This window comes from Gavia stellata, chromosome 23, assembly GCF_030936135.1.
Source record: "Gavia stellata isolate bGavSte3 chromosome 23, bGavSte3.hap2, whole genome shotgun sequence".
Taxonomy (NCBI): Eukaryota; Metazoa; Chordata; class Aves; order Gaviiformes; family Gaviidae; genus Gavia; species Gavia stellata.
In genome coordinates, this window is record NC_082616.1 from 4,159,409 (window position 1) to 4,185,053 (window position 25,645).

Here is a 25,645-nt window from a genome sequence, read left to right on the forward strand (position 1 = left end):
ACTATCACAACAGGCCTCAAGGGCTCATTGTCCCCTTTGTGTGCATGTGTTATTCCCACTGTTGACAATGGGAATTAGCTATACACATCAGGAGGAGGATATACCCATTGGACTAGAACTTAGACATCAGGGAATATGAAATTGTCTAACTATTAGATGCTGAGAACAGCACAGCTTAAGCACTGCTCCTACTTGGCTTGTCATCTCTGCATTTTGTGATTTTTTTTTTTTTTTTTTTCAAAGGAAACAGTAGTGGAAGTAGCAGCTGTGATACATGATGATAGCACAATGCTACCTTGATAGAAATTGCAGCTCAGAGCTGCAGATCAAGCGTGGCACAGAATTTTGAATGATGGAAGTGAGCTGTTTTTCTGGAAAAAGCAGCCATCCAGGTTAACCCTAGCAAAAGCTGACTGTCACTTGCTGCATTAATAAATGGTTGTCCAGAGAGAGGATTGCTTTCATTTGTGTCCTTTAAAATATGTTTTCAAAGTTGTATTCAGTTATTTCTTTCAGCTGTTAGGACAGATTTCTTCTTGAGATGTTATGCTCTTTGAATTGCTGTGGTTTATTGTCCCTCTTCTAGTACTGTCTACATAGCTGATACCTTCAGTCACATGAGTGAATTTTATATATGTCAGATATGTCTGGACATAAACGGTGTTGGACTTGACATTTTCAGGTTTTTCTGCTACATAAGTAATTGCATTAGGGTTGGGGTGGTGGGTGGGGAGGAGTAATAGTGTGATACAAGACAAGGATCCAAGAATGGTTTAGCTTCGAAATGCTTGATCTTTCGTTTTCTGGGTTTTTTTTCTTCATTTTCTGTATCTTCTTTGCTAATCCTGTGTGGAAGATGTCAGGCGTGGGGCCCTCCAGAACTGTTTAGAGCTCCTACACGTTTCCAAAATGAGAACTGCGAAAGGGATTCAGTCATCTTTGCAAGAGAAAAGCTCCCTCCTGTGGAAGCGAGGAACCTCTGCAGTGACTAGGAGCAATGTTAGGGCATAACACTGTGATTTTTAAATTACCAGGAAAAAGGGGCACAAGCTCTGTAGGTGTTTTCAGATGCTGGAATTCAAAACCCTGTTCCCTGTTATTTTTTCTCAAAGCAAGTTCTTCAGCTTTTGTATAGCTTCTTTCTAAAAATGTTTATCAATTAAAGCTGTTTGCTGTGTGTAGGCAAAACTGGGTAGTTTAAATAATATAATGTGACCGCAGTGGAATCTTTAGTGTTAAAGGGGTCTAAAGCAGCTGATAGTTATACAGATTTTTCTTTCCGTAGCTCTGCTGAAAAGCCTCAGTATTTTTGGCACTTCTGTGAATTCCAGTTCATAGAACTTTTTTACTTTTTTAAATTCTTTCTATTTTTCCCTTTCTTAAGTGTGATAATCTGTTCTGTATATTCTGAAGATCTGTATCAAAATAATTTTGGATCTTGCTGCAATTTGGGGTCCTTGGTAGAAGGCTCTGCTGAGCTCAAAGCCCTGTCTTACTTGCAAAATACAACCGCATAGGAAGCATGAAGATGAATTTGTAATGGAGGAGCTGTAACTAGAACTCATCTTGATATCAGATTTCTGCTAGAAACAGTATTTTTACCTTTGAGCTGAATAAGATTCATGCTTGTGATCTGAAGGTGGAAGGCTCTAGCTCATTAGCACATTAGCAAAACCCTGAGGCATTTACTTCCATAAATGCTAATGTTATTCCCCTGAGAATGAAGCACTTTGGAGGCGGTGGGGAGAGACAGATCATTTAGCATTACAGTGGAGATTTACATTTACCAACTCAGATTCATTGCCAGGTAGAGGACTGAGACAGCACAGAGTTTGCTGACCCACTGCAGAAAAATGCTGTGTTGAGATTGGGTATTGGGATCCTGTTAACTGGCAAAATGCTCAATTACGATCTTGTTCAGAGCTAGCTGGGTTCTAGCTTGTGGTACACAGCAACATGGACATAACTTTGGTTACAGAAGCATGTGATTTGGCACATTCTTTGTGATATGTAATGGTGAAGTGAGATTTAGTTCTGTTTTCAGAAACTTACGGTGTACCTGCTCATTTTGGTACAGTTTGGAGTTATCTTTAAAGTGGGGAATAGTTGCTCTTGTTAAGGAAGTAGTATCCTAATTGATAAGAACTGTGAAGGTGCTATAGCTTGGATGAATAGTCCTTATGATTGTGCATGTCAAAAATGCAAGCTCCTGAACCTGTGGGAAAGCAGAAACTTCTCATGAGGCTGCATGCAACAAAGGCTAAAGTCAGGGTAATGAGGGATGCTGTCAGAAGCGCCCTATTAGTCAGGTGTGAGCTCCCCAGACCTCTGTCTGTCTCTCATCTTCTGGACCACAGAGCACTCGGTGGCTGCTGCTCTTCAGGTGCCAATTTGAATTAAAAGAAACTCAGTAATAGCAAAGGGGAGTCCCTTTTGTGTATAAGTACTTGCACTAGGTTCTGCAAGATTTTAGTGCTTTTGTGTGGGAGGAGAAGTGGCCTACACAGTTACAAATGGAATGGGGAGTCTTTCATGTGGCTTACAGGTGGCTCCTCGTTTTTTTTAAAGTTCTTTCATGGTACATTTCCTCTTAGTAGCACCATCTAGTGATTGCCTGGAGTATTTTTGATTGCTGCTTTTTCCCCTGTGGGAATTCTAGTCTGGTTTCTTAAGAAATTGAAGCTTGTGTTGAGTGCATTTTGTCATGCTCTTCCTCCTCTGCACCCCTCCACCCCCAGTGTTAAATGTTTTTCATGAAAATCAAAAGAGGGGCTGAGGTCCCAAACTGAGTTGCTTCGGGTTTTATGAACTTACATATCTGAACAGAGTAGAGTAGTTGAAATTAGTGTCCATAATGACAGATGGGCTGAAACATGAGTTGTACTGTAATATTAAAGCACCAGAGAATCCACAGGAGACAGACAGGATATTAAGTTCTATGGTTTGTTGTGATATACTACTGAGAACAAAAGTAAAGTAAAAATTTTTGCTATGTTTTTAGTATTCACATGATGATGATTTCTGTGAAGCAACTGTGAGCTGAAAGAACATTGCTTCAAATCCCAGAATCCTCAGCAGGTAACTCATAACTGATCTGAGATATGATAGAGCCAGCCTACTTTTTCACAGCATCCTAAGGACCATTACCTCATTTAATCTTTCATTTCTGTGACTGTTTAATAAAAGCCCAGAAGGTAGGAAGGAGATGGACTAAAAATTGATTCCACCTTTTTTCTCTTCAGTTGAAGTTTTCCAGTATCAAATAAAACATGGAGTAAAACAAGCTTGAATCTTGTGAAATGGAAGGTCTTTGCATGACACTTGTAATGAGCACATAAAGGAGAAAGATTTCCTGAATTTGACAGTTGAACTTGCTGTTAACTTGGGTTTTGCCCCTTTTTATTTGTAAATAATCCTTAAAATTGGGGCTAATGTTCAACACATTAAAACACTTCTTCATGTGTGCTTGTGTCTGAATGTGCATATGGGTATGTGAGTTCTTGTCATCTTTCTCTCCAGAAAGTAGGAACTAGTTGTTTTACCAAATGTACTGTAAAAGGGAAAACTACATGGCTATTTAAGTAACTGCATTGTTTGTCCACACAAATTATTAGCTTACATCGAGATTTGTAGCATGCAGAAATTAAGAATCTGAAAAATAAAAATAAAATTAATACAGTCTTTAGAACAAGCAAATGGGAACAGTGACAGTGAAATTTGTCTCTGAGTTTTCCTGGGCTCTTTGTCTTGGCAGAGAAAACACTTCCATTCTGTAGAAGAACACTGTAAAAATGGTGCCTTCTGCAGAAATAATCACTTTGGATTTTAGGATTCCAGTTACTTGATTTTTTCACAGCCAAGAGTAGCTTGCTTGCATCAAGTACTTGTCAGAAGGTGGATTGCTAAACAGTTTAGATTTGTCTTTTCTTTGGAGCCAGAGAAATAAAAACAAGTAGTGTGTGCTAACCAGTGAGAATCTGTGCCTCTTCTCCCAGTATAAGGTTATTCTCTTCATAATCTGCTCTTCTAGAGAATCAGTAGTGACATAGCAGGTAGAAGGCTGTGATGGCAACACGGTTAATGTCTACATTTTGGTATTTTGATTAGAATAAAGATGGGTGAGACAGTTGCTAAGAGGCTAGCCTGGTCATGATGTGATACAGGTTAACGCTGTATTCTATCCAGGCTTCCCTACAAGAGTACAGCGAGTCCTTCAGTCTTGATTTACACCTGGACTGTTGCCCAAGGTTTCATTTCTGTGGGAAAATAGGATGCAGCAGTCAGAGGAAGCAGGCTGCTGCATGTCCACATTTTATCCTGGTGCTGAATTTGGCTTCGGACAGGGCTGAACTAAGAAGTGCTCTCTGGTTTCCTTAGCCACTTGTTCTTTTTTGTTATAGCTGTGCCTCACGGGAAGGCAGTTCAAAGACTGCAGTAGTGCTGCTTGAACCAGAGTAGAAAATGGCACAAAATCAGAGCAATGAACCCTGCCTGTCCAAGCTGTGCCAACTTCTGCTTTGAGTACTTCCTAGTATCTCTGAGGGGTGCTGCTCCACAGGGTGTTGATGTACTCAGTCGGTATGCCCTCTGTGTAAGGGCTTCCTTGCCTGTCCTAGAATATGGAATATAGCGCTGCTTCCCCTACCCCCTTGGATTATTACATTAAAAATTATTGAATGACTGGGGACCTTACAAGTTTTGTAAATAGCTACTTACTGCAGAGCTTTCAAGGCAAATGAGTAATAGATTGAACAACAAATGGTGAGAGAAGGGAAAGCCTCTTTTGTCTCTCCGTTATGGATGCAAGATGAGGCAGGACGTTAGGGCATGGTAGGTAAGCTATGACAGTATTCACTAACAACTACTGGCTGCCTGGAGAATGCCCTAGTGAGATCCGAAAAGTTTTGAGATTGGTATGAAATCTGTGGAAAGTTACTGATGCTGAGCTTAGTGAGCCAGAAGCTTAAAGCTACTTACCAATAAAAACCATGGGAAGTTCTGTAGGAGATTTTTGAGGTTAGGAGCAGTCTTTCTAGCAGAACCTTGAAGGAGTATTAGAGATGATTGAGCTGGAGCCTACCAAAAGAATTTTTTTGGGTGTTCTCTGGTATTGTTATATTTTCATTCGAAGACTCCTAGTGACTGTTTCCCCCGCTGCCTGTGTGTCAAAAGCTCAGTGTCTTTGGATACGCTCTGAGATTCTCCTGTCTCTCTCGCTGTTTCTATAGTGCCATGACTCCAAGCTCATGCCCCTCCACTGTTTTCCCTTTAGATAGAAGCCGGTGTCTCAGATAAGGCATGATCACTTGTGGATTTGTAGAATGGAATGCATGGGAAAAAAAAGACATATACTTACCTGGCCTAGTCATGGTTCTCCAAGAATAAAGGCTATAGGAGGACTGACAAGGTGGCTAATAATCTCCCTTTCCTGTGCTATTTGGATCATATCTCAGTCCTGGAGCTAAGTATGTGGCAGCATTCCTTCTTTGCTTGCTTATTTGTGCTTGAGGGCTGCCGCTGCTGGCATTGCAGGGCTGAAGCAGAAGGAAGTAATAATTGATAGCTGGTTTTAGTTTAAAAACAAAAAAAAGTGCAAGAAACTTTCAAGCTCTGTTAGCTCATTATATAACTGGTTCTGTACCTGTATACAAGCACAAAATGTTAGTTCTTGATCCTTGGAGAAAAAGGAAGATTTTTCTGAGATAGGGCAAATCTTTTCACTGTATTTAAGACAAATAACCCCTCTGGAAGTATTTCCTCAGTTATATTTCATTTGTATTAAGATGGATAGGTCTAAATTCCTACAGTTCTGTTTTAAGCAAGGGCTGTTAATCCACATATTAGCATATTGGGGCAAATTTGTCCCTGGTGTTAACTCCATACGTTTTGGTGGAACTTTGTACCAGGAGTGCATCTGGCACCTTTTCTTGGTTTCTTAACAGTCCACCTCAAGGGCAGCAAAGTTCAGTGTAAGCATTGTGCATTTGGAAATAAGATGGTCAGCACGTTTATATATGACTATTGCCTTGTTCTGATAGACAAAATGTTGCAAGCCTTTTGAACAGTGTTCAGTCTGCGACAGAACTGAAAGTCGCATGAAGCCTTTCTGTTTTGTTTTAATGCTTTTAAATCTTTGGAGTGCAGTCACATAGTTACCATACAGAACAAGGATGACTGCAGTTGTATTTTCACGCAGCGGTATTTCTTGCATTTGCTCAGCTTGCCTGTAGTGTAGTAGGTAGGCAGAGATGTCTCTGAAGCCAGAAGTAAAAATAATACCGTTAATTAAAAACAAAAAAAGAAAAAATCTACTAACTTTAGACTATATATTCTATACATAGAATTGGCCAGGGCTTGTTCTCTACAGTAAGTCTGAAATGTGGAAGTAGCTTAGGTGAATCTGTTGGCATAGCAACTTAGACTGAGTGGAAGAGTGCCATTATAGTCAGAAAATAGTGTATGTTGTGATATTATTGCATGCTACTGCCATTTCTCTGCAGACAAGGTCCTCTGGGGTTCACATTAAACTCATAATGATTCAGTTCAAGCTTCTGAGAACATTTGGTCCCTGTAGTGCATATGCTGCAGCTTAATGTAGGTATTACCAATGACGTTATTGCAGTCACTCCCGTAACAGCAGGATGGCACCTAACCTTGTAGTTACCATGCTGAGAGTGGGCAGAAGGTCCATCTTACCTCCAAGACAGTCATATGGTTCTTGTCTGTGCTGCCTTCATCATCAACTGATAGTTTGTTATTGCTTCTCTCAGGATTGTTCGAAGGCTGCAGAAGTTACCAGATGGGATACCAGGCTGTTCCTTGCTATTTGGGATAAAGGGAGTAGGAGCGTCTGCTCTTGGGGGGAGGGAAACAAAGGCCTTATGAATAGCATATGAAGCACTTGTACATGACAGCATTGAGGCGCAAGTTTGTCCAAATGAGGAAAAACAGAATATCAAAGCCTTATATTTTGTCAATGCAGATGTGCTGTTATGAATTATTTTTTAATTTAAGATTTTTTGGCATCAGCATTGATGGAAAAGCTGTCATTGCTTTTACGCCTGTCTCTGACAGAGATCTAATTGTATCTATGTGCTCATACCTGAGTGGTGCAACTCATTGCAGGTCCAAAGATTACAAACTCCAATGATTGCAGTGGGAGAACTCACAAAAGCTTGTGATTCTTCACTTGTGTATATCTTGTTATACAGAGAAATTCAGTGAGTGTTAGAGCATCGTGGAAACAATCTTTGTAGTTGTCTGAGTTCTCCAGCACTGTAATGGCAGATGCTGCAGGATCTCCACCACTGATCGGCAGTGCTTTCTGTAGTCCAACTTCACTTGTTTGTTTTTTTGGCAGTTGGTCATTTTCTTCTTATTTATAGTTGGTATACAATTGGAATCTGTGCAGAAAGAGGCAGGGAAGGTTCTATGTAATGTATAAGATCAGTCATGGGATTATCCTTCCTGAGTGCACAGAACCAAGCTGTGTTGACTTACAAGAGAAATAATCAACAACTTTGAGGGTAGGGACAGAGAAAATGATGCAGACAGCACTGGTTTTGGCTCTTCCTGGGTTGATGCAGCCCTGTCTTCCTAAGGCTGAAAGCCAGGGCTTGCAGGGATTTGAAGCCTTAAATCCTGGTCTCAGGGAGAGGCAAAAAGGAAGCAGTCCAAGGAATGCTGGCGAAAGCTGTCAAATCTGCAGCAGGGAAGGCCTGTGGGCAGGAGTGCCTGTCTCTCCTAGCCAAAGATCTGGAGTAGCTGCACTGAGGGGACTTTCCAGTCATAGGCTTGTGAGCTTTGTAGAGCTAAGGGAAAACATGAATGTTGTAAGACTCAGTATACTACTGCTTTGTGCTTCAGGGTTGACACATCTATTAAGACAATGCTCAATGCTTTGAATTCTGAAAGCCACAGCACTTGTTTCAGATCTCAAAGAGGCTAGCAGTTACAACGTGCCATGCCCTTATTTAATCAAAGCTTTACACAGAGACTCTAGAACTGTTCAACATAGCACATCCGTCAAAATTTTATATAGCAAGTGAGGCAGGTGCTCCTAACTGAATAGAAACCAACCTCTGCTAGCATGTAAAAGCCTTGTCACAAAACTTACAGCTTCGTTGTACAGAAGTTCCGTTTGCATCTTCTATAGGAAAAATGTGATAAATGAGGCTTTCTGATGCTCTGCTAGTCTGGAATCACTAAGGATCACTCTGCATCTGCAAAACAATCGACAGCCTTAGCTGAACCCAGTGCAACCTCCCTAACTTCTGTTAATAGGGCACGGAGACTTTAGCAGTATTATTTCTTTTTTCAGATACAGTCAGGTGGTAGGAGATACCAAAGCCTGTAGTAGCTGCACTAAACACAAAGCTTTGTGCAAACTCTAATGATCTAATGCAAGCCCTATGCAGGATCGCAACTGTAATAATCATGACTAATAACTTGCCCTTGGATCCTTTTACTCCGCAGTCTGAAAGTGCTAACTGCTACCTAAATACAGATGAAAAAATTACTCTGAAAGATTCGGTATATTTGTTTCAATCTTTCTCATGAAAATGAAGGCTGGACACTTCATGAGAAAAATCTTTAAGTCTCTTGTATAAAACCTTCAGATATGAGTGCTTTGTGGTTTCAGCTGGATTGACACATTGTCAGAATTTTCTGACATTGTAATGGATAAAAATAAATATATGTTTAAGCTTAATGTGTTGTGTCTTGTTCTGAACAAAAATGGAAATACTAATTAGAAAAAGGTGTGTAAAGAACAAACTGGTCTGGAGAATAAATGATGCTGATTGAATAATGCGTCAAACTGTCACAGCAACAGTTTTTTAGTGACTCAAGCTTTATGAATATTTATCAGCGTTGTCGTGGATAAAAGAAATTCAGAACATTGCTTTCAGAGAACTGCTAAAGTCTTGGGTCTCCTTTACTAGGAGCGAAGGTTTGTAGCAAAGCACTTGTTGAGCAAGGGGAAGTTGATGGGACTATTGCTTTACACATACAGAGTATCAGCGCTGTCATCTGTGGTGGTATGGATATATGGACACTCAACAAACACCATGTGACTAATCTTCTCTTTAGGAATAATGCAAGGCCATCAAGCCACATTTTTGTATGCTTAAACTTCATCTAGGGGAGAAGGATATAACAGCTGCTGGTAAATGCTATTTCCACCTTCCCTGTGATAAACTGTTAACCAGTCCTCATCCTTTTTGTCTCTGCCACTGTCTGTGAAAGGGGTGCTATGGTCCTGGGCAGCAATGTTCGGTGTCAGGCTATGGAGCCTGCTAGACACAGTTGGTCTGACTGTTCTCTCCTTCCTTTAAAAAGCAACTCCATCTGCAGGCTCTTTCTTGACCACTCTCTGAACTAAATTTCAGCTGAGTTGCTACAGGGCTTGCTAGGACATGAGAAATTTGCTGCCCTATTTGGCATTAATATGAACATGAGTATTTACCTTGGGAAAGGTGTGCGTCCAGCTAGCTGAGAATAATAGCCCTCCTGTTCCAGGATAGGTTGGATTTATTCATTGTAACATTTCTTAAATGCTGGAGGGCTAGGACATCATGGGCCAAAGATTTCATAAAAGCTGAACCCAAAGTGAAGGCCTGTCTTACATGTTTTAATTTTACTAGGACAGAAGTTTCTCTGTTAATTTAGGAATCCTATGTATTTCTTGCTGACAGAATAAACCAAAGTATGCCAATTGTTGCTTTAGAAAATCATGTTCTAGCAGTGCAGAGATGGAACTGATTGACAGCTGGAAGTTTGGTATCATTGAAGCCTGTTACCTGGAAATTTCTGCTGAACTGCTGGGAATAACACTTCTGTCTGAAATACAGATTTCATTTGAATTTGCTTAGTTCAGTTTTTCATTTTGAAGAATTCTCTCTGCAGTCTAGGAAGAGCCTAGGAAAGAAGTTAATGCAGAAGATTATTTCTAGAATTTCATCACAGTGAAATTTGCCTGTGTAATACTGCCTCTGAGTAGAGATGCAGCTGGCTAGCTCACTGTTCTGGTGGTGTACTACATCAGTGCTACTGTCAGGCTCTTTTGTTTATAGAAATCTGCGAACAGTCAAGCTTTTTAATTGATCAGTCAATGGAAGAAAATATTCCTTTGGTATTTCACTTCTGTTGTAAATCTTCACTTCCCACACTATGTTAGTGCAACAAAATGCAGCTGAATTTAATCAATAAGCTCTATTGAGTGTTATCACATTAACTGTCTGCATTCTAGCACATTGGATCTGTATTTCCTAGAAACAGGAGCTTTGGTTAAAGAACAAGAGGTACCTTGGACTGGCTTCTCAGAAAGCACTGACTACGTACCCTCTGCTGTCCGACTTTCTAAAACCACTGCCTTTTTTGATACAGTATTTTCAACTTACTTATATGGTCATACTAGAGAAGAAATTGTTTAAGTCCTTTATTACAAAGATCAAAACTCATGGTTACCATTTACATACACAATTTACAAATTATTCACAAAGGGAATAACAGATATGAAAGAACCGACAGCTTGCTTTAGCCCAAGTTGGGGATGGAACAGCGTAGTTTTTTCCCTGCTTTATTTACTGAAAGAAAAGATATGTTTGTTTTTTGTTGTCTGTATGTGTTAAACACTGATCTAGTGTTTACGTAGCACCTTTAGTCATAACCATGCAAATGCTTACATGCTTATCTTTATTTGAAAGAGTGCGATGCATGTATAAACATGCACTGAGATCTGCACTCTTCACACTGCTGAGTGTTTGTTCATCAGAAATCCTGTTGGTTTTGGTATAATTCAGTGGTCAGGGTTGGAAAAGTTGATTTGTAGGATTTCACTGATTTGAGCAATGTGTTAGAAAAAAAGAAAAATGGAGATTACTATCAGAACTCTTACTCGAAGAACTGAATTAAGTATGGCTGCTGTATCTTTCAAGAACACTATATGATCTTATGATAGATATTAGCCATGTTGTTAGATGTCTTTGATATCACAACTGATTTATTGCTTTTTCTTCCTTCAGGTTAGCATGTTTTATACCGTTTCCTAAAGCTATTTGAGAGACTGGGAAACTTAACAAGAAAGAATCCTATTGTGAGAGACTTGGTAAATTAGGAAACTTTACAGAATATCTTGCAGCACTTAACAAAAGGGAGAATGAGTTTCCAAATCCCCTGGTGTGAAAGCACAATATCAACATTGCAGTAGCTGCCATTTAGCTAAACCTACAAATATCCATAATTTGCACTTTTTGCTGTCCACTGGGATGTCATGTATGAAAAAATGCTTGAAGGAGCACACTGATTTAGGAGCAAACACAGATATAAATACAGAAATCACCAATGTGATGTTGCATCCAAATTCTAAGCAATAAAGCAAAACACTTCACAAAAGTTATGTCTAGTGGAACTGTTTAGTGGGCATAATTCAAATACTTATGACAGTATTATGATGGTATGACTTTCTACCCAGCTACCAAATATTCTTTACCATGAACTTTCCAATATTCTCAGGGTGACAGATAAAGAATGTTGCAGATGCTATGGTAAACTTAAAATACAGTAATAGGCAAAGATTTTAGTGGCACCACCTGTATATACAACGTAGTTGTTGGAACCTTGTGGAACGAAGCAACATTACAGTATGCCTTTGTTAAGGCTTCTTGCTGGTTTAAAAAGGTAGATTTTTCTTTAGGGAGATTGTCCAGCAGTATTGGTTTCACATCTCTTCAGTGGAAGGTCTCTTTATTGATCCACATAAGACTGCGTGTTTCGTTCGGTTTGCATTCGTACTCAATACTACCAAAACTGTTTCCCCATTGGCAATGATCCCGTTTGTGGTAGTTGTAGAATTTAACTTGCCAGACTGTTTCAAAAACGCCAATGTCGTTAAACTGTGAGAAAGAGGGAATATCAGTGTTAGTGAGCTGATTATTTTCTTGGTTTCTCTCTCTTAATGAGAAACAACACTCTTAGGAAACTGCGGAACGGAAAACAGCTGATATAAGGGTTATTGTTCTTCAAGTCAATAAAACAAAGATCTGTAAAGCCTGCTCTAGCAGTCATAAAGTCTTTTATGCTTAGGCATACATAAACCATGGAGGATCAGATTCTCCGTGTACTGTGCTCTTGAACTTATATCTGGGAAAGGCAAGGGAGTAAAAATGTTCAAGTTCCCAAATGGATAAATGTTACTAACATCAAGAATCAAAGCTATAATCCTTAAGATGACACAACAGTAGTTGGCATGATGGTCTCAAAGGGGCTTGTGTATACAGATCATGTAGCAGTGATCTCTAGTGATGCAGGCCGTCACTTCACCTTTATACCATACCTAGAGGCTGCACTTAGGACTGGGAAGATTCCTTCTTTTGCTCAATCTGAAAATAATGTCCCTGTATTTTGTAGCTTTATGTTTGCAGTGTCTTGATTGAGACATCCTGCTATTAGACCACTTACTCCTTCCTGGGAATTCGGTTCTGCATTTTGCATGAAACTTAAGCAGAAGTTGTTCTCCTTTGTGCATTTCTGTAATTGCTAGTTGTACTGTGATAGTGCAGCTTTTGAAACTTGGATATGAGTAACAGAGGCTAAGGAGGAGATAATCAGCACGTTAGCAGATAAGCGCCTAACACAGTGAAGGGGTAGTGAGACATTGACTGCAAGTTGTCTGATTGTGCTTGCAACTTTGAAGTGAATGAAACTATCGTTATACTAAGTTCTGCAAAATAAAATCTCTCACTTTTTTGAAGCCATTGCTAGATACCCTTGCAATATCAGAAAAAATATATGAATGAGGCTCAACAAGGATAGATCATGACTTCAGTTGCGATGGTGATGTAAAATTCGAGTTCCTGTGCCTTGAGACCTTGCAGAGAGTCCAAAGTGTGGGTATGAAGCCTATACGCATTGCTGTTGGTCCCAGTAGTATGGTTTGTTGATTGTGCTGTGTTAGAAGATATTAGATAGTGGATTCAGCACTACTGAACGACACTCTGTTCTTCAACATTTTTTCCTTTTAAATATTTCCATCACTCACTTTAATGACAGCTTCTTCACTTGACTATTTTCCATTTCCATCATGTGCCTGGGGGCTGACCTTTGATCATCTGCCTGTTATAATCTCATTTGCAAAGTCAGGATGAAAGCCCTTTTACACGGTGACTCTTCATGAGTTGCAAGCAGAGCCTTCTGTATCCAGTTTTCTCAGAAGGACATGTTAGGGGATTTTTTAAGTCAAGATGTGCTTTGCAAGCTGCTACTGCATAATGGACATTGCTTTAAACCTTACCCCAGCCCGCTGCGGTAACTTAAATTTAGCCTTGACAACAGCAGGAATTGCTCTGTGTGGTTAGTGGAAGGTTTTTATTTGGCTTCAGCTGCAAGTGTTACCTTAAAGGAGTAGCTGAAATATTTCTGCCACTTCCTTTGACAAAGAGAATCAGATGTACAGGCTATTTTATCTCTCCCAGCAGCTAAAACCTTAATTAAGGATTTTTTTTTTATGAATCATCTCTGATAATAATCTTGATATACTCATAAGGCAAGATAGTAAAGGTTAAGCACATTGGATATTACTGTGCACAATCCACACAGAGAAATTGTCGGAGAGAAGCGTCAGCCACCCTTGGTCTGGAAACTGAGGAATAAAAAGCATTTGTAGAAGGTGATATAATGCAAGAGCAGCATTTCATTTCATTAATTTATGGAGGATCTGAATTTTAACAAGATAAAGGGAGAAAACAAATTCTATCTTCCGCCAATGACCCAGTTTGCTGAGCTGCCCTGAGTAGTTAGACTGCTGTGGATTTCCAGGAGAAGGAAAGAATTAATTGCAGAGCTTTTCTACTACCATGTGCCTCGCCCCCAGCCTGGTACTTAGCAGATGTAGCAGCTCTGTGGTGTAATGAGCGTTCTGCATCTTCAGAGTTCCCCTGAATTCCCGTGGCTCCTGCAGCTGAATCCTGCCTCCTCGACTGGGCCTGTATACAGGCTTCCCCAGGGAGGAGGGATGGCCCTACTCTTTGTAAGTCTGGCTTAGAAGCCTATTTCCCTGTCTGCTATTCTCTGTCGTCCACTGCTATAGGCGTGAATAGTTATTTAATCACTCCCTCTGAATTTGCATGCTAGGATGATTTGATGGCTATTTATTAGGGGAATGGAGGTCTGGCTTCTTTATTCAATCTTAATCTAGTCTGACCAAGAATGAAATGAGATCCAAAGAGAGGTTTCTAACTTAGTTTACAGTATTTGCTAGACAGTACACTGCACATAATTGAGCATTCAGGTAACAGGAACGCATCCTTATATTCTGAAATTCAGAAACAGGATTGTTGTTTTACATGTATAAACTATGGCTGTCTACTAGCCAGTTAAAGTAGGAGTACAAAGAATTATTTGTTTAAAGTTCTAAAGCAGATGGGAAATAAATTCTTATGGACCTTCCGTCTTTCAGGCATTAGATTGGCGGTATCAGACCAGTTTTTAACTGTAGGACAGACCTCACAGTCTAATTCTAATGTGAGTTCAGATTTTATGCCTTAAATAGTGTCCTTATCTCCTTAGGATCCTGTCTGTTCTAGAAAAGCAAATGGAGGCGGAAGTTCCTCATGGTTGAAGAAATAGGAAAATTTAAAGTTGTATGCAATAAGCCCAGTTTTGAAAATTGAGGAAGTAGGTATTAGAAGCAGTTTTCAAGCTGGGGTGTCTGAGGCTGGTTCCCTGAATCTGTTATGGCTCTGTCTAGCTAAGCAGCTAAATGATGAGTTAAACATGAAAATCTCTGTTGAGTTGCCTATATTTAATACTTAAAAGTATCAATTGTGGACATCAAAGTCTGTACTGAAGAACCTATCTATCAAGATCAAATCCTAAAAGGGGTTGAGGACCTGCTTAATGCTTGAAAATCCTATTAGCTTCATGGTTAATATCCTAGGATTTGATTTGTAAAAGCTACTGTTTGGACAAATATTGTGGCTACTCATTCTGATGCTGCAACAAACCAGCTCAGAGCTTGTATTTGAAAATCAGAACCTCTTTGCATTTCTTGGAATTACTTAATTTGTGATTTATTTGACTATTTTCTCCATAAGAAAAGCTAAACTTCCAGATTTTCAGAATTCACATCAGTGCTACACTTAGGGGTAAAGGTGACTATCAAAATAGGGATGCCTTAGTCAAAGTAGCTGGGGTTTTTTTGGGAGCACTGCCCTTTCACTTCCTGGTGTAAGGACATTGTGAAATGTAACTACAATACTCAATGGTGGCATCCAGTAGCCCTGTTCTGCTGGTTCAGAAGTCATACCGGGTGTTTGGTTTTCCAAGGTATTAAAAGGAGGCAGCTATATAGAAAAGCGATTAAGGTGGACAAATACTTCAGGGTAGTCTTCTTAACCTAAGATTATGAAGTGGTAACTGTTAATGTGATGTGGGTCTCCAAAATTAAGTTACGCAGGCTGTAATTATTGAAGACTCCAAATGGAGATGTTACAGTTCAGTAACATCTGTTTAGTAGGGGATTGTCATGCTAAATGATGATTCCAGAAAAAAGTAGTGAAGGTAAAGATCAAGATGAAATCTGGAATGCAGGGAGCAAGCATGAGAAAAAGCCAAAATCTGGTGGGCTTGGCAAGGTCCTAAACTTGCATAAGTTGGAACAAACCCTTAAGAGAGCTTCAAATGAAGATGGCTTACTGCCCTGTTTCCTCCTTTTTGGTACAGGAGGCACAGAACAACCAGCAGGAATCCCACACAACTGTAATCAGGAGAGGGAAAAAACCCCAAATAACCAAACCAAAGCCAGAACAAAACAAATCTCCCTCTGCACCCCGAGTGCACCACCCAAAGCAGTGCCTGCTGCCCTTCCTGTCTTCTGTCAGCTCTGCTGCCTTATGGGCTGGAGCTTTTGTCATCTTGCTTTGGGGCCATGGCATATACCGATTCTGGCCCTTGGAGCTTCTCTTTAAGGTTGGGGTGAGGAGCCACCGGAATAAGAACTTAGGTTTGCGGATGCAGAGATAATGTGATAATGGAAGCATATGGGGAAAGAAAGGGAGAAGACAGCCTTTGAGGGTGTGTTGGGTTGTGTGGTCTCATGCATGCTTTCAACCTCTGGCATGTCCTCAGGCATCCTGCAGATGACAGGTGGAAGGGGAGAGTAGTCAACCCTTGTGCTTGGGGCATGCTCTGCTCCAAAAAACCTGGCAGTGCTGGCAGAGAAAAGGGGGGTTCCTGCATGCCAAGGGCTTGGGACTGGGTTCTTAGCCAGGGACCTTGGTGGGAGCCGCTTGAAGTCTGTAATATGCCCTGCAGAAAAGGTGAGAAGTTCAGCTCCTTTTTCTTTCTCCTGCAGCACCCCAAAGGGCTATGTGAATCTCTAGAAATCCCCCTACTACTTCCTGGCCCTTGCCTGCTCTCTTGGCTTCCCCTTGGGAAGCAGAGCTTGTGTTTTCCAGCTACGCTCTGATCAGTGGTCTTCCTGACGTAAAGCAGAGAGGAGTGCAGCAGCTGTGATCAGGCTTTGCCCTGGAATATTTCACCTCCACAACTCCCTCTGGGAGTCAACCCCCCGCTGCCCTCCCTTGTCTTCCCATGCCAAGCTTAGAGAACCACATACCTGCATGTTGACCTGGATGGGCTGTCTCTCCCCGCTCTTGGTATGGGGCACCCCTTCCGTGTCGTAGATCCCTGTGTAAAAGGCTACCTGTGCATCCCGCGATTTCTCCTCCAGCGGGACATTGACGCCCCCGATGCCCATTGTCCTGCAAAGAGACAGGATCCAGCCTTTCAGCAGCCCTGCAGGTCCCCTTCCCTAGCAGCTTGGAGCCAGCATGTGGGCTGGCAGCCTCTGTGCTGAGGGATGCTTCAGGGATTTTAGCAGACCTGCAGGTGCTGCTGACTCACTGGGGCTCCTGAAAAATATCAGGGCTCTGCAGTCACCCAGGGAAGGTGTAGAAAGGAAAGGCAGGAGGGCTCTCAAGTAGCTCGGGAGAGGTTAGTCGAATCGCTTCTCCAGGTCTGTCTCTCCACCCAGAGCCTGTTCCCCATCTGCACCCTCTCTGGTCCCAGTCTCTGCTTTGCCAGGCTTAGGCATGGTGCATCCCTGACATGGGGATTCTTCCCTCTGCCTCGGGGGCAAACGGCAGGGAAGGAGAGAGAAAAGGAGCTGGGCTTGAAAGAGCTCCGGGAGAAGGTGGGGAGGGAGAGGGAAGGCAGCGACTCCAAAACGCGTCCTTTCTGCCGAGCCAGCCGGGCAAAGCACTGGGAACAGCTGGCCAGGGACCTAGCAACGGGGCCACCAAAGCAAAAGGGCGGTGAGAGAGAAATCACGGAAACCCCGTGCTGTCAGCGTGCCAGGAAAAAATATTACATCTCTAAAAATAAAGCAGTGGGGAAGGGAAGGGCAGGGTCGGGCCGGGGGAGCCGCCCCGAGCAGGGCGGCTGCACTTACGTGGCCTGGACGGTGCCGGGCCGGAGGGACACCTCGATCTTGTACTTGGCCCCGGTCAGCAGCTTGATGGTGCGGTTCTGGCCGAAGCGCTGCCCGTCCACCTTGAAATACACCGCCCCGTCGTTGGGCTGGATTTTGAGGGAGACGCTGATTTTCACGAGGCCGGGGATGTCGCCCATCGCTCGTCGCCGGGGGGGCTGCGGGCTCTGCGCTCGTCTCACCCCCTCCGCGGTAGGCGGCTGGCCGGGAGAGGAGAGCGAGGCTGCGAGGGGAGAGGAAGAGGAGGAGGGAGGAGGAAGAGGAGGGGCTGCCGGATCCCAGCCAGCCCAGCCCTTCCCAAAAGCAGCGGATGATATATTTGGGTTTTTCCCTCCCCTTAATCGCGGCGCAGCATCTGGGCGGCGGGTGCTCCCCCGCCCCATCTCCCGGGCTGGGGGACATTTGCAGCTGCTCAGATTGCAGCCGATTTCCAGGGAGTTAATCCGGCCCCGATTACTGCAGCCTTAATCTCGCCATTCGTCCCGGAGGGAGCGCGGGGGGCCCGGGTCGGGCCAGGCGGGCGCCGCCGCCGTTCAGCACCACGGGCACGGACAGCGGCGCGGTCAGGGAGCGCCCCGCGGGGCTCCTGCGCTCGGCCGGCAGCGCGCCGTGGGGTCTCGTCGGAGGGGAGCCCCCTCCATGTCACCCTGCTGATCCCCTCACGGCGGGGAGCCGGCTCCTGCGGGCTGATCGAGCCCTCTGGGGTGGGCTGAAGCATCTGCGTAGCGGCACGCAGGAGCCAGAGCTGCCTGAGAGGGAGGGGAGGGTGGAGAGCGAAGACATGTTTTTGTGCCTCTTCTCCCTGTACAGCGAAAGGTTTTTGCGAGCCACCATGCCTAGACTGAGGGTCAGTTTCTTGCGCCCTGAATTCAACTGTCAACATCAATATTTGGTTCAGGCTGTCTGCTGAGGCTTTTTTTATCACCTTATCACAATCTTGTTTTAATAGAAAAAACCAAATACAGCACTGTAATTGCAGTATCAGATCAAAACCTCATTTCTTTAGGTCTAATGCTACTCTTTACCTATGGTTGGTACCATTTCTTCAAGGAGATAGATCTGTGAAACTGGAAGTTGTACCATAACAACTACCAGGACAAGAGAAAATGGCCTCACGTTGCACCAGGGGAGGTTCAGGCTGGATATTAGGAAAAATTTCTGTACTGAGAGAGTGCTGAAACACTGGAACCAGCTACCCAGGGAGGTGGTGGAGTCACCATCACTGGACGTGTTCAAGGAATGTGTGGACGAGGCATTGTGGGACATGGTTTAATGGGCATGGTGGTGCTAGTTGATGGTTGTACTTGATGATCTTGCAGGTCTTTGCCAACCTTAGTGATTCTGTGTGATAATTCAACTCTCTGCAGGTCTCATTCCCATGTAACAGTTAGAGATTACTTTTCACCCAGGAGCAGGTTTGTGCATCCTTTCCATTCTTTTGCATTTGTTCTTGCTTGCTGTTAAAACTGCAACATTCTTATGGCTGACACAGGACTTGGGCCACAAATGCATGTTTTGTTTGATTGGACATTATGGCAGAGTTCGTGATTTTTGTTAGGAAAATTTCACAGCTACGTGTTGCACTGGACCTGACCTTTTCTTTGTTTTTCTAAAGCTGGGATGTACTCATGGTGGTAAAATGTAGTATTGCTAAGCCAAATGGAAGATACAGCCTTACCCAGCTGCATTTCTTTGTGCATGCAAGTTAATTAGTGAATTGTTTTTATTGTGAACATTAAGCAAAAGAATACATTCTGCTGACAACTTAACCTCTGGGAAAAAAAAAAAAAAGAAAAACAACCCGACTTTATTTGCCTTGAATAGGTATCCGGCTAAGAATAGGCTTCATAATGTGTCCAGCCAGCAAGGTTTCCACAAAGATAAGGGCAGGGCATGATCCCTGCATCTCAGAACTGTGCATGTAATGAGTTTTGTAAGTAACATCCCACCTTCAATAGCAGTCACTGGCAGCGGGGACTCCCCTATAGGGAAGTTGTTAATGCAGTCGTTGCTTCTCCCACTAAACAGTTAAGAGTGAAACAAATGCCATTGAAAAAAAATAAAACAACAATTCCCAATGTATGATGAGGTAGCGTCTTTATTAACATTAATGTATGAGAAGAATCTTTTGGGCTTGGTGAGTCACCCAAGACTCTTATATTGTCAAAGGCCACCTAATCAAAGAGTAGTTGCATCTAATAAAGTAGTAAGTTGCAGGAGCTACCCATCCCATAGTGGGGGCCAACTTTTGATCACAAATCATACACTGAACTCGATTTGTTGCAAAGATCTTTGCTGACTTTAAAGGTCCTCAAAAGCAGACACCAAAAGTAGGTAAAATGAATCCCTCGGACCCTTGTCTAAGTCAACAATGAATGGTCTTGATTGTCTGATAACTTCCAAGATATTTTCAAGTGGTATATACACATTTTCAGATGAGGAAGCAGCTGCTATATGTAGACACATGTCTCATAACAGTATGGCTCCACAAAAAAAGACCACATGTGCATATCTTTTTTGCTCATTGCAAGAGAATTCTCATTTTTTTTGTTATATTCTGCTGAAACTGCTACATTTTGTAGCTTGTTGAAAGTTTTCCTTGCAGCAGTTCCCACTTCTGTAAGTTTAAATGTAATTCAATATGAAATCACAGAGGCCTTACACACGGGGAATCTGATGGTATCACTTAAAGTGGTGTGTGAAGAATAATGGCTATTGCCAGGAATCAGTTTTACTCACCTCACAGGCTAGACATATCATGTTGTGGTAAATTGTGTGTAGCTGAAGACATTGATTGCAATTAGTTTCCCAAGTACATGAGAGGTCAGATCTATAACGAGTTTTTTTTCCCTTATCATTTCTGCCTGAATTATCATCTTTCTCTGGACACAGCTCAGGCTGTGATTTTATTCCAGACCACTATGGCAAAAAGTGGCAAACATGAGGGAGAACTAAAAAAGCATCATATTACAGATTATGTATGCATAGGCTGAGTAACTGTTTTACCACGTGAAAGTGAGACGTGATGAGAGTAGAACATTTATGAAGAAGGAATTTTAAATGTAGGCATTGCCTTTCTTTTTATGGGTCTGATAACTTCATATGCATTTACTTATCTGATCCTGCCAAATGCTCTTTATCTGTGTAGATCAAGGGGAGGTGTTGCCTTTGCTAAGTCTTTCTGGGAGGTTAGTTTTGTTGCTGCCCACCTTAATGGCCCTGACCAGCCTCACCTGGGACCTCCACCCACACCTCTGCCCATGGGCCCTATTTCAGCTCAGCCCTGGGCCTTCAGTCATTTCTTGAATTATGCTTAGGAGTACTGGTCTCCAGCTCTGTCACAGACATGTCCAGCCATGGATGCTGTTGATCCTGACCTGCCAGCTGACCACTTGGCTTGATCTCAGTCCATCCCCATGGAGGTACCTGGTGCTGTGGGCTGCTCCCTCACTGAGGGTGGTGGGATGGGCCCTGGCTAGAGAAACCTATGCCCTTCCAGTCCTCGTGGGGATTTTTCTGTGGGTCCCAGGCTGCTGCATGGTTACCTGATATTAACTGCTTGATATTCTCTAGGGAGCAGAATACTTGCAGGGAGAAGGAGGCAGTGTGGTTTTGCCAGGGGCACAGAGCAAATGTGCTGACCTTTACAAGATTCAAAGCTAAATAGATCATCATAGACTTAGGACAAGGTCCCAATTGTCCTAAGCCACAGCAGTAATTTACTTCCAGGAACAAAGAGATAAATTTGTGTCTATTCCTCTGTTCTCTACACCTACGTTTGGGGGGTGGGGGTTGGAATCTTTAATATCTTTGTAAAGTGCAAAACTGCTTTTGTTTGTTTGTTTGTTTTTTCAGGTCCTTCATATTTACCTTTTGTTCCCCTGGCACCTGAGGCTTCCCAGCTTGTTGTCAGCAAGGTACATTAAGCTAATTCCTTTCCCTTGGGGCAGGAACGTTGCAGTACTCCCCTGTGCCCTGGCAAACCCCTTAGTGCTTTTGAAGGGAAGTGGTGAGCTCCCTCAAGTGAATTGCAGCCAGTATGCTCAGCTATTCTCATCTCTCTCTCCCCAGAACTAGGGAAGTCTTCTCATGCTGCAGCTTCATCCTCCAAGACCTCCCCCTTGTGCAGAGGCCTTCCCTGCTATGGCTACATTGCCTGCATGTATCACTAATGGGGAACTACTGTAGGGGAGAGGTGAGTATATCACAGGTGAGGTTGGATGCATCCAATGAAAAGTCAAAGCTAATATGCAGATAAGCTATGGCCTATGCTTTGTGCTGGTCCAGTTTGTCTAGAAAACATTCTGGAGAAATCCATTTGGTCTCTCGACTGCATCCACTCACTATGATCTCTCTATGCATGATAATATGTCAGCTATATAAGCTTTTCAGTATTACCATTTATGCAGGTCTTCCCACTTAGAGTTAATGCACTAATCCTGCTGCATAGCTCCACAATAATTAAATATATAAAATGTGCCTTGAGGTCAGAACAAGATGGTTCATTTATGATGGCCAACCTACAACATTTAGATTCCAAGGTGACATAGACAATACCTGTAATAGTCTTTTCGTGCTTGCCCCTTTTTGCTTCCCTTCTTAACACAATGCTAAATTTGGAAATGCTCTGGGTTTGGGTTTCTTTTCGAGAAGTGGATGCAAAGCCACAATCTCTCATTTGCTAAAAATAGCCACATGTGTGATTCCGTATGGAGTGAATTGTGCTGAGACTTGCACCTGCCAGCTCTCAATTTAATACTGTAATTCTTTTGAGGCCTCTGTGCAGAAGTGAGAAAGGATTTTACTGAACTATAAGCCGGGCTGAGTTTTTATCACCTTTACAAACCACTTGTGTATATTATTTTTTCCCATGTAGACAATCATTTTGAACATATAGCATTTGATTTAATTTCCCCTGGAAATGCAGCTTGATTTGCTGGAGAGATCCATATTTATGGAGAACTCATGTGCTCTGTTACAGATGGAGTGGGCTTATAGTATTTACAATGAAGCAAACGTGTTTGAAGAACAGCTGTGCAAGGGCTAGTAGGGAGAGCAGTGAAGCTGATGTAACAAGCTGAAAAACCGCCTGTCTTTCTTGCAGCTGACGCGTTTATTTGCAAAGATATGGTTCCGATTTTCGGTATAAACACCCATCAGTCTCTCAGCTAGATCCCTTGCTCAGATAAATGTGGTTGATCACTTTTTTTTTTAATGCTTGCAGGGGTGGAACCTGAAGTAGCAGAAGAAACACAGAATTTTCTGAGGAAATACAGCAGCAAGATCTCCCGTGCAAGAACAGATCACTTGCCAGTAAACTGAGCTAAAATATTCAGCTCTGTTGCAGATCATGCTGTTGTGACAAATGTTGCTAATCCAGTATCACTCACCTTTACCTACTTCGGACAGAAATGGGCAGAACAGGGTAAGTTATAGCAGGTTTCCACAATGCAGGTTACTTTCTGTTTCAGCCTGACAAAGCTCTATCCTCCCCTCTGTGGAGAGCTAGAAGAAATACAGCTCTTCCTCTCTCTTATGCCTTGTGCCGCTCTTTAGGAATGGCTGGACAAAGAAGACGTGCATGAGCAGTCTGGGCTGTCCCTCACACCTGCCGTGGCCACTGTATGGTTAAGGACAGTTTTGCTTCACATGAATGATTTAGCTGATCAGCACATTTCTGCCTGGGGGAAGATGAAGTGCTGATTCCCCTGTGGTGATGTGTGATATATGAAACCAAGCCTCATTGTTAGAAGAAAAGGATTGTTCCAGACACGTAAGGTAGAAGGGCAAAAGGAAAAGCTGAGCTTTGAAGATGAAATAGAAACAATATAGAGAAAAGAAGTGTTATAGAAGTAACTTCTTCCAGCTAATACTGGATGGAGGTAATTTTATGCTTTGACACTGAGTTGATTAAGTAGCTAACGGTAAATTCTGGAGTCATTGGCTTGGTGCCACCATGTCTAGAATTGCATTTCACACCTCCAAGGGCTTTTCATGCAGGTAAATGAGAAACTGAGCTTTTGCGAAATTGTGGAGTCAGCATCCTTTTCTGTTCACATTAAACCACTTTTTAGTATAAGGTCATCTAGATGTTCTGTTGAAGAGGTCCCTGGACATTTCATATCATCAATTTATTGTGCAGGGCCCTGTCATCCTGACTCAGCACAAACATTGAACCAGCAGGAGCAGGCAAGCAGGAAAACCTGTGGAAAGGCTGCCTGCAGGGAGGAAAATGCTGGCAGATTCTTTTGTCTTTGTTCCCCATAAGCCCTTCCAGCTGGGGAAGGGATTTCCTTTCCTCAGGTCTGAGGGGCAGCAAGTTAGAGACAGAAGGAAGAGCTAGTTGTGAGCCAATTCTTGGTCTCTAATGCTACCCCCAGGCTCTGTAGCATTACAGCCTCAAGGCAGCTAATAAAGGGATAGTTTGGCTTCCAGCCATACAGTGAAAGGTATTTAATTTGAGCTGTCTATGACCTATATTTTTGGATTATCCAATCAGAGCAAAAAGAAAAGTAGTGTACCTTTTCCCAAAGATGGAACCACTGGAATGAAAGGGAAGAGACGATAATTCACCTTCTTAAAGCGAAAGGAATTACTGACCAAAAGAGACATTATACAGGAAGAGTCTACAAGCTCCTGAGTCCATCAAGCATCATTTCAAGGCTTATGGGACATGAAGGGAGCCTTCACAGAAATGTAACTCAGAAATTCAGTTAGGTCATCTCAACTCTGGAATGCATCTTCAATTCATTCTGGGCCCTGGGACTGATAGGGAGATTCTTTACTGTAAATGTGACACAAAGCTTTTTGATCACTTTTTAGTGATAACTTTTTACTTTTAGCTCAGTTTCCAAAGAGAATGAAGCTTTTTATTAGCTATGTGTGAGTTTCTGTCTCTCTAATAATTTTAGAATCTGTTGGCTGATGTCAAGTACACTTGACGGCCAAAGAATTGGAAAGCATATATTGAATCTTTGATTTGCGAGCTGCCTAATGGATGATTGGCTTGGTCAGCAACTAGGGCCTTTAATACCAATCAGATCCTCACAATAGCATGATTTACTTGAGCAAAGAAACAATGTACTGAGACTCTGTAGGTTCTAGAAACAAAACCTGAACAACCTGGTAATACATAAAATCATCACAAAAAGGTATGCTTTGGGCAGAATGCACTACAAAGTGTGTAGCCTGAGATTGCTGGTACAGACAGGTGCTCTGCCTAAAGATGAGACTGGAGGGGTCATTTAAGCAGCAGCTAGTTGAGAAAGGTCTGGAAAGGAAAATCTCAATTCAGACGACGAGGAGAAACTTGAAGCAGTAATACAGATAACCAAGGAAGGAGCGGAGTCTCATCTGTGGGAGAACCACTAAACAGGCATCAGTGAGAAATGGCTGGAGAAAGTCTCTGAGGGCTCTTCTAACCTTCTGATCCTCTGTCACAGAGCTTGGCAGACTTCTGTATACTTCTGAGTAAAGGCTGAGACAAACAGAGAGTCAAATGGAGAGCAGGAATTTCTGTATGCAGAAAAAGTCCCTGTTTGGCGATCTTTACAAGTGGCAGAGGTGATAGATGGAGTAACCCTGGGCTCAGCCCTTATCTGAATGATAAGCTGTAAAAGTGATTTGGAGTCTTGTGCATGGGAGAATACTTTGCTCTTGGCAATGCAGCAGCCTCCTTATTGCCTCCTATATACCACCACCCTTCCTTCTGTATGGGAGGAGGGATTGTGACTCTGGTATATATCAATTTTTGGAAAATTACCGTTTTGCCTTATCTTTTACCAAATATAGCCAAAGGAGTTCTGCAGCAAGTAAAAGATGGTAGTAGAAAGTGACATTCTGGGGTGCTTTATGTAATGTGCTGGTCTAATCCATTTATGCCTATTTGACAGCTAATCTCTTTGGGAGGCCTCAGCATCAAACTCCAAAACCTGATCAAGTCTGATAAACAAATTTCTGGTATCAGCAGAGGGCGCATCGTCATTAACCAAGCGAGGGCCCTCCAGCTCGCTGCCAGAGCCCACGGGAGTCAGACACCCACTGGGAGTCAGACTTCAAAAAGACGGGATGAAGTGACAGAACCGGTGAGTTGGAAACCTGTCTCTGAGATCCTTTTGGCGTGCACCAAGCAGCAACGCAGTACACCACCCTGTTTGT

At 42.6% G+C, this 25,645-nt stretch overlaps 1 protein-coding gene across 1 annotated transcript; it reads right to left on the reverse strand.

Moving 5' to 3' along the window:
* Nucleotides 1–11,729: 11,729 nt before the first annotated feature.
* CNRIP1 (cannabinoid receptor interacting protein 1) lies at nucleotides 11,730–17,628 on the reverse strand. Its single transcript, XM_059828609.1, has 3 exons — nucleotides 17,450–17,628; nucleotides 16,616–16,760; nucleotides 11,730–11,894 (listed from the first exon to the last, which is right to left on the reverse strand). Exons 1-3 carry the CDS (start codon nucleotides 17,626–17,628, stop codon nucleotides 11,730–11,732), a joined length of 489 nt encoding a protein of 162 aa, XP_059684592.1.
* Between the last annotated feature and the right edge of the window lie 8,017 nt (nucleotides 17,629–25,645).

Excerpts from the sequence above, each read along its gene's own strand:
- CNRIP1 (XM_059828609.1), bottom strand. The coding sequence starts at position 17,628 with ATGGGCGACATCCCCGGCCTCGTGAAAATCAGCGTCTCCCTCAAAATC. Across the intron at positions 16,761-17,449 it reads CCCGGCACCGTCCAGGCCAC|GACAATGGGCATCGGGGGCG; the intron begins GTAAGTGCAGCC and ends GTCTCTTTGCAG. Across the intron at positions 11,895-16,615 it reads CCATCCAGGTCAACATGCAG|TTTAACGACATTGGCGTTTT; the intron begins GTATGTGGTTCT and ends TCTTTCTCACAG.